This window comes from Parasteatoda tepidariorum, chromosome 2 (assembly GCF_043381705.1).
Source record: "Parasteatoda tepidariorum isolate YZ-2023 chromosome 2, CAS_Ptep_4.0, whole genome shotgun sequence".
Classification (NCBI taxonomy): domain Eukaryota; kingdom Metazoa; phylum Arthropoda; class Arachnida; order Araneae; family Theridiidae; genus Parasteatoda; species Parasteatoda tepidariorum.
Window position 1 is genome coordinate 10756874 of NC_092205.1, and position 15635 is coordinate 10772508.

At 28.1% G+C, this 15635-nt stretch overlaps 1 protein-coding gene across 6 annotated transcripts in view; it reads left to right on the top strand.

Annotated features, from left to right (window-relative positions):
• The window catches only part of LOC107448208 (domino helicase), an 81071-nt gene that overhangs the window by 39647 nt on the left and 25789 nt on the right, over window positions 1-15635 (top strand). For all 6 annotated transcript variants that reach the window (XM_043047444.2, XM_043047445.2, XM_043047446.2 and 3 more), the window contains 10 exons: window positions 783-910; window positions 1036-1343; window positions 2842-3044; window positions 4270-4439; window positions 5175-5371; window positions 6088-6202; window positions 6295-6426; window positions 7478-7648; window positions 8185-8268; window positions 11554-11679. In XM_043047444.2, the coding sequence (XP_042903378.1) occupies window positions 783-910; window positions 1036-1343; window positions 2842-3044; window positions 4270-4439; window positions 5175-5371; window positions 6088-6202; window positions 6295-6426; window positions 7478-7648; window positions 8185-8268; window positions 11554-11679 (1634 nt within the window). The remainder of the gene's footprint in view (window positions 1-782; window positions 911-1035; window positions 1344-2841; window positions 3045-4269; window positions 4440-5174; window positions 5372-6087; window positions 6203-6294; window positions 6427-7477; window positions 7649-8184; window positions 8269-11553; window positions 11680-15635) is intronic.

Below are 15635 nucleotides of genomic sequence, written 5' to 3' on the forward strand. Positions count from 1 at the left end.
ACTTTCTGTTATTGTAATAGTCAATTTTTTGACGACTCTTATCACATAATTTTCCTGTGATAATTTTTGTTTTAATGGCTATGTATTTTTAATGTTATTTAATTTTAACATCTATAAAAAAAATATTCTAAAATAGCTGTCTAGTCAAAATTAAGTAAAACATTATTTTCTTTTCTAAAAACAATGTTGTTTATAATGTCTTGATTTCTAAGTTTAAAAATAATTTATTAAAATTTTTTTGTGTGTGAGAGTTGCTGATTTTATGAAGTGATAATAATCCATAATGTGTTCAGGGTTGAGATGCTATTTTGTTTATGCAAATAGTGAAACTTATTGTGCTACAATGTATTTTGTGTGGTCATTTTATCTGTCTATCCTGCACAAACGTAGAGTTACAAATTGTTCTAATGTCAACTTTAATTGAAAAGTTGACTTTTAAGTTGATGGCAAAAATATAGTTTAACAAGAAAGTAAAAAAGCAAATTTTCATAGGTTTGTGAATTGCTACCAGAACTCTGTGAACTCCAAAACTGAGTGACTCAAACTATGCCTATAATACTTTTACAACACTTGACCTCTAATCAAAGATATGTTTAAATCTATAATTAATTTGTTTTTTTCTAACCTATCTCCTTTTCAATGTCAATTCCTCAATTATGTCACCCTAACACAACAAAATAAAACTGTATTTGTTTAATAATTTTAAAAATTACTAATTTTTTTTAGTTACTATATTTGTATTTAAATGCAATGCTCATAAATTTTCTTTTTTTTTTATATAGCTCCTGTAAATCAAAACCATGTACAAAATGCTAAAGGTCCTGTTGTTCACTCCTTATCAAAGACTTTACCCAAATTAGATGTACCGTCAAGCAATATATCTGAGAGACAGAAATCCATATTTTATATTGTAAGTTTATTAATTATTTCTATCTGTTTTTATCTATTTGTAATTCTTTTACCAGTATTATTTAATAATCAATTTTTACCAAAATTAATAATTCATTTTAATAAATAACCTTTTTTATTTTACAGGAATCATTGGCTGCAAAAAGGGAAAAGGAACGCAAAGATACTCTTAGGTTATTAGCCAAGATTAATAATAGACGATGCACAGCTTGTCCAATTTATGGTGATGATCTAATAGAGGCTGTTACAATTGTAAATAGTTTAAAACATCCTCAAACTGGTTCAGCCTGGTTTGGAAAAGGATATGTAAATTGTTTAAATGCAATAAATGCTCAAAATGACCCTAGTCTATATTGGGATCATACTTCTATTTTATCTAACATAATCAAAACTCCTGATGAAAGACTAGATGATTTAAAAGAAATTATTAATAGGTATGTCATTTATTTTTTCATATCTCTTTTTGTATATTAATAACTGCAATTTGTTAAAATTTCTGACTAATAATAATAATAAATGGTTTATACCTGATTCGTTTTAAAATAAGTTGAAGAGAAATGTAATTCCACCCAAAACCCGGAATTGTCAAGGAATTTTTTACCCTATCAAATTATGCAAAAAAGTAGGATTTCATGCTTTTGTTTGCTATTAAGCAAAGTAGTGTTAAAAAATAAAATTGAGGATTTGTTGGGTAGAATTGCGAAACACTTTAATGCTTCAGCATTTCTAGCAATCAAGAGTAGTTATATGTCTTGTTTAAAAAAGTCAACTTTTGCCTTCACATTCATAGAACTGTGTTCTAAAAATTGTGGTTGAGGACAATGAATTGCAGAGATAGACACCAACTCCCATACATTATATTTCTGGTTGCATCTTCCTCCCTCTGGAATCAGCCAAAGGTGAATGAAGATACAAGCTTAAAATTGCTTTTCTTTTCCTAAAAAAATATTTTTCTTATCTTTTTCCGCGCTGATGATGCGGCTCGATTTCCGTCTCTCCTCTGGAAAGCAGATAGTGTTAGTGCACTATTTTATTTGTGGATTAGTACTGCAATGCTTGAACTTGCCCCTTTTTTTATAAATAAAAATAAGTGAAAATTTCAAATTTGTCAATTTCTTATTGAATCCAATTACTAATTTTATTAAAATATTGAATTTTTTTATTATCGGGACATTTTTTAATCCAAACATAATAAATTTCACAGTTATGTCATTTTTACTTATTTAAGTTTATATAATAAAGGTATAGAATAAACAATTTAATTTGAGACCATTTGCTCATGTAAAGTGATTTTTTTACAGAAAATAAGGTATCTTAATTATTTTCAGCTGAAATGCCAGGTATTTTTACATGTTTGTTTCTGTGTATTAATTCTGTATAAGTATTAATGATTTTTACAAAAATGTAATCTCTAGAAAGAAAATTCTAGAATTTCCTATGAAAAAATCAAGAAACAGTGTAAAGAAAAGAACCATTTCAATACCTAGAAATAGGCACTCACTCTGGAAAGACAGAAAACCTGGAATTCTCAAAGAATTTGAAAATACCACTGAAAAACTAGGGAAAAATTTGTAAAGCTTTTCGAATATTACTCTCAAAATCTATAGAAATTTAGTTATGTCTGGAGAGTAGCCATCTTGTGTTTAAAAATGCCCTCAAAAATAATTTAAGAGGTAAAAATATAGACCTTAACAAATCGGCAGTATTATTTCATAAAGCTATGTATAAATTAGTTTAAAAATAAATAAAATGACAAAAATATCTATAATTCTAAAAGAATATTTCTAACGTCTTTTACAGGGTTTCTATTTGATTTTTTAAAAGTAGAAAATAGCATGCTTCTTTATCATCATGTTCTGCTTTGTATGTGTCTAAATTATAGAAATTTATTTCACTGTCATGAATTTATGTAATATATGCTTTACTTTGTAGATTTGTTTTTGTTGTACCTAAAGTATCTTCCCCTTCTATGAAAATCCATATCTCACATCCTTCTCCATGGCGATTGAATGAAGAGAGAATGATTGAAGAGCGTTTAATTAATTATGTATCTCCAGCAAGTGCCTTTTTACATCCTATAGTTAGTAACATGAAAACTCAATTTCCAGAGCTCAGACTTATTCAATATGATTGCGGTTGGTATTCAATTTTAAGTATGAGATTTTTCTACAGATTCAAGGTTTCGCTAATCTCAAGATAATTTGTGAACTTTCCATAATCCGCTAATTAGATATTTATTTATCTGTTCACACACTTTTTTTCCTTCTCCTTTGCTTGATTTCTCCTCGTTTTACTACTGAACTAGATGGATTCTATAGTACAGTGTGGGCTCTGTACCAAATGAAAAAAAAATATTCTTTAAAAGTTTTAAGTGGAAAACCATATTGTAAATTTTTGTTCTTTTAGATATTTGTTCAATCTTCCATTTTTCAAATTTGGAATGTTTTAATAATATGGTATTAAATATTTTAGGATTTTAAAAATTACGCGCGTATTCTTAATAATAACTTCTGCAAAAAAGAATGATGAAAGTATGATTTAAGGCTAAAATTGATAACATCAAAAGTATTCATATTTAATTAAAATACTAACTGATTTAAAGGCTATTTCTTAATTTATTTTTGTTATATAAGTTGTCAAATTCTACTACCTCATTTATTAGCTGAAATAAAGAAGTGAGAAATAGTTATTGACATCGATAAAAACTGATTATAATAATAATTAGTTTAATATTAATTATTTCAGTTTAGAAAAAAAAATGAGTTTTGATAAACCCAGAGTAAACCATGGTTTATTCTAGCTTTACTTGAATTAACTTTTTTTTCATACTTTAAATTTAAAATTATTTGTATAAAATTTATTTGGAGCACTTTTTAAAATATTCAAATATTGATGAATTTTTATATACATATAGAAAATTGTATGAGTGTACAATAATCTTATTATTATACAGGGCTATTATTTGTATTGAAGTATAAAATTTTTAGTAAAAATATTTCATTCGAGTTCTATTTATTTAGGGTTCATATAGACTACATAATTTCTTTCTTTTTATTTTCCTCTAGCTTTCAAGGTATTAAAAAACTTTTTAAAATGACCTTCAAAAAAATTTTTAAAATCTCAACAAGTCGCAAATGATATATAAAAACACATTAGTTTTATTTAGATTAAGAACTTAAATCTGGGTACTAAATCAAATCAAAGAATAGATATAATGTAGTGTACTAATGGACATAAAGTTAACATTATTAATGGGTTGTTCTCAGGATTTTTAAGTCAGTGGTTTAAAAGCTCTGGTCTTATTGCCATTGTATTTAAATTTTATGACAGATTTTTATATTTTGTTTTGTTTATTTTTAGGAAAATTGCAAAGGTTAGCCGGATTGTTATGGGAGCTAAAATCTGGCCACCACAGAGTTCTTATATTTACCCAAATGACAAGAATGCTTGACATTTTAGAACAATTTTTAAATTATCATGGTCATACATACCTTCGCTTAGATGGAAACACTAAAGTGGAGCAAAGACAGGTAAATGTCACTTTTTTATGAATCAAAAGCCTTATCATTAACTACGGGTTCTACCTTATATTATTAAATTTCCATTATTATATTTTTGAAAAAGTAAAAATTTATGATACTTAATAATTTTTATTTTATGAAGAATGAAAATTTAAAAAAATTAATAAGATAATAAATTAATAAAAGTTTAACAAGTTTCATTTAAATAGGTGTTCATTAAGCTTTAAATGATTTTCATATTTACCCAATTAAAAAGTCAAGTGTTGCGATTTGTATTCACTCAATTTAAAAATCGTACGTCACGATTCCTACTCTCGCAATTTAAAAATCTATTAGTTTTATTTGTATTTACACACTTTTGAAATCCAATATTGTGCTTTGTATTCGCACGATCTAAAAATTATGCATCAAGATGCACGTTGTATTTTCTCGTTTTTATTTTTAAAGTCCAATATCTCAATTCATTTTCACAGGATTTTAAAATCTCATATCGCAACTCTTGTAAGACGTAAGCTTTTTCTCGAATTAGTTAAAGGTGTATTATTCTTCGTTAGTATTTAATTTTATTATAAATGTTAGTTTAAAAAATATGTTAACTGTGAAACATGTCTGGTATATAAATTGTTATCTTGATATAGATTTTTTTTGCATAAAAAATTTTCAAGGCTTTTCACTATGTGTCACAACCACCCCTGATTTGTGTGTCCCCTTTTCTTAGGGAGTTAACATTTCTTTCTCTCTTAGGCCTTGATGGAACGATTCAATGCAGACAAACGAATTTTCTGCTTTATCCTCTCTACTAGATCTGGTGGCATTGGTGTAAATTTAACTGGTGCTGATACTGTGATATTTTATGATAGTGATTGGAATCCAACAATGGATGCACAAGCTCAGGATCGATGCCACAGAATTGGACAGACGAGGGACGTCCATATTTATAGGTTTGTTATCGTTCGATTTTTTTTATAAGTATAATTAGCTGTTTTATGACAAGTTTTCCTAAATATTTTTTTATGATAAATTTAAAATTTCATTGTGATTCAGTTCGAAAGAGGGCAGGGTTGCTACTCTACCTGGAATACCAAGAAAAGTCAAGGAGTTTGATTTGGCGACCGCGAAACTTGCAACATTTGCATTAACTGTATAACCCTATTCCCTATGATAACTTTAAAATTCTATTGTGATTCAGTTTGAGAGAAAGTAAATAATATTAATGTCTAAAATCTATAACTGGCTAGATAAAGGCAAAATAACGGTTACCAACCTTATTTCTGATGTGCAAAAATCTGTAAATTTTACTATTCCTGGAAAAAATTTAAATTGCAATAACGTTGATTTTATTGATTTGAGCTCATCTTTATCATTCAGTCATTTTTTTCTTCTTTCTTTTAAATACTCATTTAGATGGTGTCTGAATGGACTAGCATTTGTTGAAGCGTCATTTAAAAATAATGAAATTTTTTTACATGGTTAAAACAATTATTAATTGGTACTATAGGTGACAACTTCGATCATTTTATGATAAACATATTAAAAGCTTTTTTGAGAATCGTTCCTCGAATCGAATTTTACATTGGTGTGATTATTAAATTTTAATCTGGGGCAATCTTCTGTTCTAATAATGCTCTTATTTAAAAACTTAATTATTTTTTCATAGATTAATTAGTGAAAGAACAATCGAAGAAAATATTTTGAGGAAAGCTAATCAAAAGAGAGTGTTGGGGGATCTTGCCATTGAAGGTGGAAACTTTAACACAGCTTTTTTCAAAAAGGTAGGTTCATTAGTACCATTTTTTAAAAATCATTTTAGTTTGAAATTTAATAAAGTTATAAAAGAGTTAATAATGGGGTTTCTTTTTCACAGAATACTATTCATGAGCTTTTTGGTATCAGTATGTCAGAGGAGGTGGATAAATCTCTCTCAGTAGTGAAAAAAGTAGAAGAAAATGTTGCTGAGTCATCTCCTGAAGAATTCTCACAGACTCAATTAGAACAGGTATTTTTAAAGCCTATAGTGCTTTCAACTTTACACTTAGTTTAAAAAAAAGTTTGTACAGAAGAAAGAAAAAAAATTTTTGAAGTTAGCTTACATTAATCTTAAAAGCTGTGATCTAACTGCATTGCAGCTGTATGCTTTGATTTTGATCATTCACTCAAAGCGACAATACTTATAGTTTTAGTAGGTGCGCTCAAAGCATAAATTAAAGTTCTTCGTTGCTATGTTGTTGCATGAAAAAAATAATTACCTCTTAAATAGTAAAAATTTCTTTGAAAATACATCAAGTTCATTGACATAAATGACACATTTTCTGCTTTAAAATATTTTAATCAACCTATATATTAATTCTGCAGCATTTTCAATTTTGTGTTAAATTTATTTATTCAGTTTCTTTTCTTGTAATAATATATTCTGCTGGAAAGTCTTGCACCCTTCAAATTAGTTTCAATGCATGCAATGCATCCACCGGCCGTAATTTTGACCTGAACCAGACAAGGTTCAATCTCCTATTCAGTACCCTCAGGGGTATGATTAATTTTGAAACATGGAGGACTTCCTGACCTATCGGGTTTTATGTGCACCAGTCACCATTTACTGCACGAGCCCGGCCCCATTGACAACAATAAGCAGGGATTTATGAAGAAATTGTTCTAAATCGAGTATTTCAGAAAGGGAATACATATTCAAAGGCAGTGTTTAGCATGGTATTAATGCATAGTTTTTCAAAATTTTAAAACCATCTGTAGCCTTGTAATGTCAAAAAAAGAATTTACAGGACCGCATGAATTTCCTATTAAATTATTGTAATTTGAGGTAATAAAATAATATTGTGTTAAAAATATGGAGTATTTTTAAAAACAGTGCAAACCCCATCCAAACTGCCAGCTATTTTGGCTCACAAAATCTGGCAATCTAGCAGGTTAGCTTACAAACTTATGTTTGGTACAATTTCAAAATAATAAAATATTAACTGCACTTAGAAAATTAATCAGAGGATATGGCTGTTGATTGTAGTTTGTTTTTCAATTTCTGTTCCTTTTCCCCTCAGGCTCTTGGATTGGCCGAAGATGAATCGGATAAAAAGGCTGCACAAACTGCTTGTGCTGAAGCGGTGGCTGAATTAGCTGAATTTGATGAATCCATTCCATTAGATAATGAAGGTAGAGAAATTGATGATAAATCTCCTGCAGAGGAAGAGCTTGATAAACTTATGAAACAGGTAATTTATTTTCATGAATATCTTAAAATTATGTATGTGAAATTATTTTAAGTTATGTCATAAAATAATTTCAGCGGTTTTTTGTACAAAAATTTAAAATTTTAATTCAAAGAATCTAATTTTTTTTATGTAATCAAGAAAGGATAAGATTTTTTACATTGCATATTTTAGTACCTTATGGAACATGTGGACCTAACTGATTTGCATGTAAACCGTTTGATATAGTTAGAAAAGACTGTAATCCTACCTATCCTTCTGTGTCGTCAAGTGCTTTCGGGCAGTTAGGTTTCAATTAGGCTTATATACAAAGACCTGTCAAATAACAATTTACTTGAAAGATGTGTAGGCACAAACAGTCTAAACAATAGCAAATCACTAAATTTGCTTATTTAGAAGTTTTCTTCAAAACTAATCTATTCTGATGAATGATTTTTTTAATGTTATTTTTAGCATCTTATCTAATGTAGCGAATGAATCTATTATGTTCGATTCTGATTGGATTATAATTTCAATTACATAATTTTTATTATTTGTAGCTTACTCCAGTTGAAAAATATGCTGTGCAATTTTTGGAATCTTTACAAGAACCTGTAGGCTTGGAACAGCTGAAATTAGCAGAGGTAATTTATAAATTTATGTTTAGCTCTTATTGAACAGGAAAGCATGTGGCACATCATTTTTGGGGTTCTAAATTACTATTAAATGTAATTTTTTATGTTTGTGTGTGTATACATACAGTAGGGCCCCCCAAATGTCCGATTATCTGAGTTAATGTGAACCACGACTAACGTGGATAACCGAAAAACTCGGTTGAAGCGAAGAGTATAAAAAAAGGAACGAAAAAGAGTAGGTATAAATGTAGTATATTAAAGAAATACAAAATTTATACGAGTATGCCACATACAATTCATATTATAATTAAAGAGCATACTTTACGAGGATGAAAGAGTTTTCGCCTAAAAAAGTTCTTAATAGCTATTTGTTTTACATTACTTTGGCACTTTTCTGCAGCAATGCTTTGCCATTTTTCTTAAGGGTTAACTGAAAGGCTGGTGTCGCCTCTTCTTGTCCTATATATTCAATAGTACTTTCGATTGCTTTTAGTCCATCTGTATGAGAGATTTTTATATGTTTATTTTCATCGTTACTGTCTTCATCTTCACTAGATTCATTTCCATTATTGACGATACTGATCATTTCATAGGCTTTGCACATTTTTGCCCATTCATAAACATTAACAATCTAGAAAACAAATTAAAAGAAGCCAAAGATTGTTTTTTGCAGTGCTGAAAAATTTATAATTCAATACTTTTCCATTTCCAGTCAAATTTTTAATTTTGTCCTTTTAAATTACAAATACTTTAAAAACTTTCGAAAGTTAACCAGACAATTTCATAAAATATTTTTGACTGATATTAAATATTAATTCTCAAATATATATCTACTTAATCTTTATATAAATGGTTTTATAGATACAGCATTTGTATTTGTTCAGATTTTTAGCTTTTTCCTTGATTTCTGTGCATATTCAGAAATGTTGAAAATTTGAACATAAAATGTTGAAAATTTGAATAACCGATTCAGTGTCGTTTTATTTTATATATTGGTGATTTTCCAGTTTAGGAACTGTCTACTAATTATATACATGGTTCAGGCATATAGCCTTATCGACAGCATGCGCGTTGTTCATTCTATAAAAAAGAAACCTCAGTAATAATTTTATATTATAATTTTTGTAATGATGAATTCAGCAGTTACACGTTAATTTATTATCATAAGAAAATCAGTAATGTAGGGTGTACTTTTGTAATTTCATTATTATTGATTCGTCTTTTTTGTATGTTTTTAAAGATATTTGATTCCAATCAGCAATAAAGTAATCATATCATAGAATTTTTGAATGATGAATTAAAGGATCATTCCCTAGAATTACTTTTGTACAAGAGTGTTATGTACAGGGTATCCGTGCAACTGGAACAAAATTTGTCATGAAATGTCATGATTTTAACTATTTTTTTAAAAAAAATCATGGAAAGTCATGGATTTAGATTGCCGAAATCTTATTTTCAAAAGGGAATCCCCCCCCCCCAATTTCATCTTGTTACGAATATCTGAATTCATAACAAAATCATCACTCACAGTCATATTTTATTAGAATATAAAATGTTTTCATCATGTTCTTTAAAAATGATGGTGTTCTTTCAAAAAATGAAAGAAAAAACATTTCTAAAACGAATTATCTTTTAAACTTCTGTGATTTAAGAATTTTTATTATTTATTTTTTATTAATTTGAAATTCTAGCTGAAGTAAACCAGTCATTGGTGAATATTTTTAATTCAGAAATGAGGACAGAAAAATCTAGAGTATTTCTTTCTCTTCTGATGAACATGAAAATTTTCTTTAGAATAAAATTCTGCAGAAAAAAACGAAAAAGAAAATTATTTGCTTTTGTATTTTCCCCCCTGCTATTTTATGGCTTCAACTCTTCCTTTACTCTGTTTTCTAAATTTAATATCTGTAAATATGAAGATGCATAGTATATCAGTTTTGGTTATACCCATCTTTTCAATTAATGTTATTATAATGCTTTTTTAAATTTACATTTGTGTTTTTGTAAGAGAAAATTGTAACTTCGTTAAGTCATGAAAAATTCTCGGAATGAGTCATGAAAAGTCATGAATTTGAAAATCTAAAATATAGCAGATACCCTGTATGTAGCATGTTCATTGTGTTCTCATTTCAAAATTATTGAATCTCTACTTTAAAATTATTTCATTCAAGAAATCTTGAATTCAAATATAAATTTGTAAATAAACAAGACTGGTGGCTTTTTAATGCAGATGTACTATAAAAAAATTTCCCATACATCGATTTGAAACTATGAGTTGTTCAGTATTGATGAAATTATACTGGATTCTATTATAACTTTCTGTTCTAAACAAAGTAATTCAGAAATTAAAAATAGTAAATGTTTGTTTTTCTTGATAAAATTTGCTTTTATTCCACTTAAGTAGAGCTAATACTATTTTATTTAGTTTACCGTTAGCTTTATTTAAAAGTAATTTAGTATACTGTCCCAAAAAATGTCTAGATTTTTCCTTTGGAGCATTACAAAACCTAAATAGTTTTGGAGATAGCGTAAGGCAAAATAGTTAAATTGTTATTTAGGAAGACTATTTTTTGCTGCTCTTCTGACTAAGCAGTTTGGGTTATAAATTTAAAATATAATCAAAACCTTTATAATTTTAGGATTTGAAATCAAAACTCATTCAATGATAATTATGGTGGTGGGTTTTTTATTTTGTAACTGTTGTTGAACAACCAACCCAATTTTATCGGTTTATGATTACTAATGTTCAATTTCGCAGCTTTGTAATTTTGAACCCAATCCAGAAGACAAGGGAATTCCTAGATCGAGTATTGAGAGAAATTCGCCTTCGTACAGGAATTTTTTGATGTAGTTAACCCACATTTGGGTTACGTGGTTAGGAAGACCACGAGAACCTCCCGTGGTTAGCCTGACAGCGAGGGGACTCTAACCCACATCCGTCTACCACTGATGATATTTCACGTCAGCACTGTGGTCGGTGCAAGCCGGGTGCGGAATTCGTATCGACTGGGATTCTGGGCATGGGGGTTATGAATAAATGTTTTATTAAAGAAATGGCAAACCATTCTATTAATTCTATTCTTATGTAGCTTTCAAAGATTTTGAATTAGGGATGCTGAATTAAAGAAAGTATTAAATTTACTTCTTAAATAAGTTTCAGGCATGGTCCTTGTAAAAAAGTAGATTCATATTTCAATTAAGTGTTTTTCAATTAAATATTACTATTGGTCTGTATTTTGATTTGCTTTAATCTTCCTGTCATTTTTAATTTTCTTTATAAAAAAATTTTTACAGGAAGAAATCGAAGCTCAGAAGAAGGATTGGGAATTGGGTCATCTAAAAGCTTTGAAAGAAGAAGAGGAAAGGAGATTCGGTGATGATGACTCGCCTTTGTTTTACAGTCGAGAAGCTGCTAACCAGGTTAATAGATCTTCTCGATCTAAACGTAATAAAGCCAGGGACTCCCTTAACTCTTCCCAAACTAGCAGTAAGTCTCCCAAGAGAAGGAGCAAAAGAATAATAACTAAAAAGGAGAGATTGGATGGTAATGCTGCCGAAAGTGATGAATCAAATGACTCAGAAATTAAGGAGACCGTTGGCAGGTCTGATCGTGTCAATATGCGTGGTATAATTAATGGCCCCAGAAATAGTGATATAAGACTAAGAAAACAATTGTCTGTTGCCAAAAGTGGTAATTTGAATAGCAATAGGAATTGTAATTCTAAAATTACCCAAAGTCCGCTTATTATTAAACCTTTTTCTAATCCAAATTTAGTGATTAGAACGAGACGTGCGTCTGCTATTGAAGCAGAGAGTGAATCGGAGATGTCTGTACCTAGCCCCAAACTTGTAAATAATGTTATTTTAAATATACATAAGAAGGATTCCTTTAAAGATGACATAGCATGCTCATCTGCTTCTTCTTCCCCTTCTAGTTATGTTAGTAACAAAATAAAAACAAATAGTTCCTTGAACCATGATTGTAATGTTTCATCAGAATTAAATGAAAGTCCAAATACCTAACATTCATTATGTATTTTATTATTTTCACTAAGAATGTAAATAGAATCAAAATTGATGTGTGTTTAGACCAAATATGTTGTGAGTTTTGTGGTTTAAAAGAGCGACATGTGTTGTTTTTATGAATGCTATTATAATTATGTGGCTGCTTTAAAGATGTGTTGTCATCGACTTCGTTACACGTTCATTTCACCTTTGAAGTATTTTAGAAAGTTATTTTTTAAAGACGACCTCAAAATTGTGATCAATGAATTAAAATACTCTAGAGATGTTATTTAAAATATTGTATAAAATTCTTAAAATGAACTGTCCATTATTCAATAAATCTACAACTTGCTGTGTCTCTTGTGTCTCATTTTTCTTGGTCTTATCACATAACTTCATGTTGGTTCAGGAAAAGTTTTGGTGTCAATTCAGCATTATCCTCGGTTGACTTAGAAAGAACAGGTGTTTTCCCACTGTTACTTAAGTAATAGCTATTGTCGCACTTCTTAAAATAAAAAAACGAGCAGGTATAGTTAACACGATCTATATATAAATAATTGGCACTCACTAAAATTGTTCTTGCTCGAAAATGCTTCTTTCCTGGTAGACACACTTTCCTAAATTGCATTATTTATTTTTTTTTGTGCCTTCCTAATGGAATAAAATATCAAAAGCTTCATACATAAAATTAACTCGCCTTACTGATATCTTAACTCCAATCTGTGTTTCTTTTAATATCTAATTGGCACCAAACCCTGCCTTCATTCTCTACCAAGAAAAATGAGATGCATTTTTAGAGCAAGATCAGTTAGCCATTAAAGATGTTGCTCATATCTTAATTTCACTTATACTATGCAAACCTGATTTTTAAAAAAAATTTACGTTTATTTTATTGCATGCATGAATTACTATTGAAAGACCAATATCTGAAAAATGTCATCATTCCTATACCTCTTTGGTTTATGTCTGAAACATTTGCTAAATATAATTTTTTTCTTTCTTGGACTGGTAATTGTCGACATATGGAGATAAAAAGGCAATTAAAATCATAGTTTATTATTGAATCGCACATGATAAATCTCAAAATCAATGCAAAAAATTTTGCCATCAGCACTACATCTAAGTACTAAACAATGATTATAGTATATAAAATCTAATTTAAGAATTAAATTATGAGCAACTTCTTTATTTCTACAATAACAAATTTTATAGATTAATAGTGAAAACATTTAAACCAATTTTTAAAATTCACAAATTAATTGTTCATGTAAGCTAATTCAAAAATAAATCTTCCAGTTGCATTTAATAATAGTTCCAGAAGTATTAGTATTAAAATTATTATGATTTTGATGCTGGCAGCTGAGAGCAAATTGTGAAATTTTAATCCTTATCTATTCTTAATTTTCTAAAACACATTTTTATAGACTTTACGAAAGTAATGATAACTATTAGTTTGTTACACAAAGTTATGTTTAAATTCAAATATATTAAAAGCAGGAACTAAGTGTTAAATAAATAGCAAGCTAATTTTAATAATTTTTACTTTCATTTTTTAACTGCACATAAAATTTATTGCTTAGTAAACTAAGGTTTGGTTAAATAATTGCCTATTTACAACTGATTATAAATATTTAGTGTATAAAAAGAAGTTTCAATTCTACCTCAAATTTAACTCGTGGTATCCAGGTTTGTCGCAGAAATTAAGGAGTTAATTTTTAATTTTCTGCCACAAACTGGCACATTACATTCAAGCAATTTTATGTGTGGTCCACTTTAAAAAAAAAAAAAAAACAATCTATTGGGATATCTTCAAATATATACTAGGAGGCTCTCATTTTGTAAACCATTTGATATCTTATCTACTTAACTTCAGAATCATGTAAGGATCCTTTTTAATTTTACTTGCATACAATAGCACCATGAGGATACCAACTAAGTTAATATTTGTTATAAAACAGAGGATCTTTTTTTTTCCTACTTATTTAAACAGTTTAATTTTCAGCACATCTGGCAACTAATTTTTCCTTATATTCCCCCTCCCCAATTTTTTTGTTTCGTTCAATCTTAAGAAATGTTTCTGTCTAAAAGTTTAAGACTAGATAATCCATGCTTTCTTCAGAATCATGGCAAGAAAATAATATTTTCCTTTTAAATTACAATGAATATATTTTTTCAAAATTGCATAATTTGTGATTTAGGGTTAAATAAATCCTTCTTGAATCCTTTTTCTTTCCTACAAATTATTTTTACCCCAACAAATCATGTTTTTATCGATCGCATGGTTTTGTGAAAGGTAAGTTATTTTCTTATAATTTGTGACTGGCTATTGTGGAAGTGAACACTTTTTCTACCAGAATTTGAATCATTAAAGTTTCTTATAAAAACCTTAAATAAATATATTTATTTTTTAAAAAATCTAATAAAAATTAATGCTATAATCTCCAATACTGTAACTCAAGTGAGCCTTGAATTAATTTGCTATTCTATGTAAAAGTATCATTAAATGTAGGAATGTTTGTAATTTTAATTCTTGGCAGATTATTGTTCTTGTAAAGTGAGATAACAATTTTCAGTTGTAGAAAGTTTTTTAATGTAGGCTTTTAAACTATTTTTTGTTTAAAAAGATTTAAAATTCTAAGCTAGTATTAATGTTAGAAAATATAAATTTTTCCCACCCATCGTACTGTCTGAATACCATAAAGCAGGTTTAATTACGTAAATGTTTTTTTAATACTTAAATTTTAATAAATAATATGGGAATGGTGTATTTTAAAATATTTGTAACATCCTTTGAGAAAAAAACCTAGCTACCCTCTTTCTTCTGAGAAAACAATTATTTAATTATACATTATTATTGACAAAAAGAAATTCATAATGGTAGGAAATGCCTGCATATTTTTAACATAAATATGTATTTTTTTCTTTTTAACAGAATTATTGAAATTATCTTTTTCTTTAACAGCACAAACTAGAAAAAATAAAAATTCTTGAAATACTGATATTTTTCTAGTTGTTTAGAACTAATTTGTATGTGTAATGTCCTTAATGAAGAAGTTACAGAAAGTTAGGGATGAAATCTTAAACTACTGTTGATGTTAAACTATGTTTCCATTTAAAAATTTTAAATAATAAATTGCATAAATAAAATGCTTCTGATTGTTACGTAAGTTAGCACTAACAACATCTTAAAATTTGCTTGCAATTGTTAGTGATTTTTATAAATAAAAGATTATTCAAACTGTTGCACTATTTAAGATAAAGTTAAAATGTTGGAAAAGATTTAGAAAAAAATAAGAATTTTTTTTAAATAAATTATTGAGATTAAGTTACCATGTTGAAAAAATTTTTATCTTCATCATGTTAAACAATAA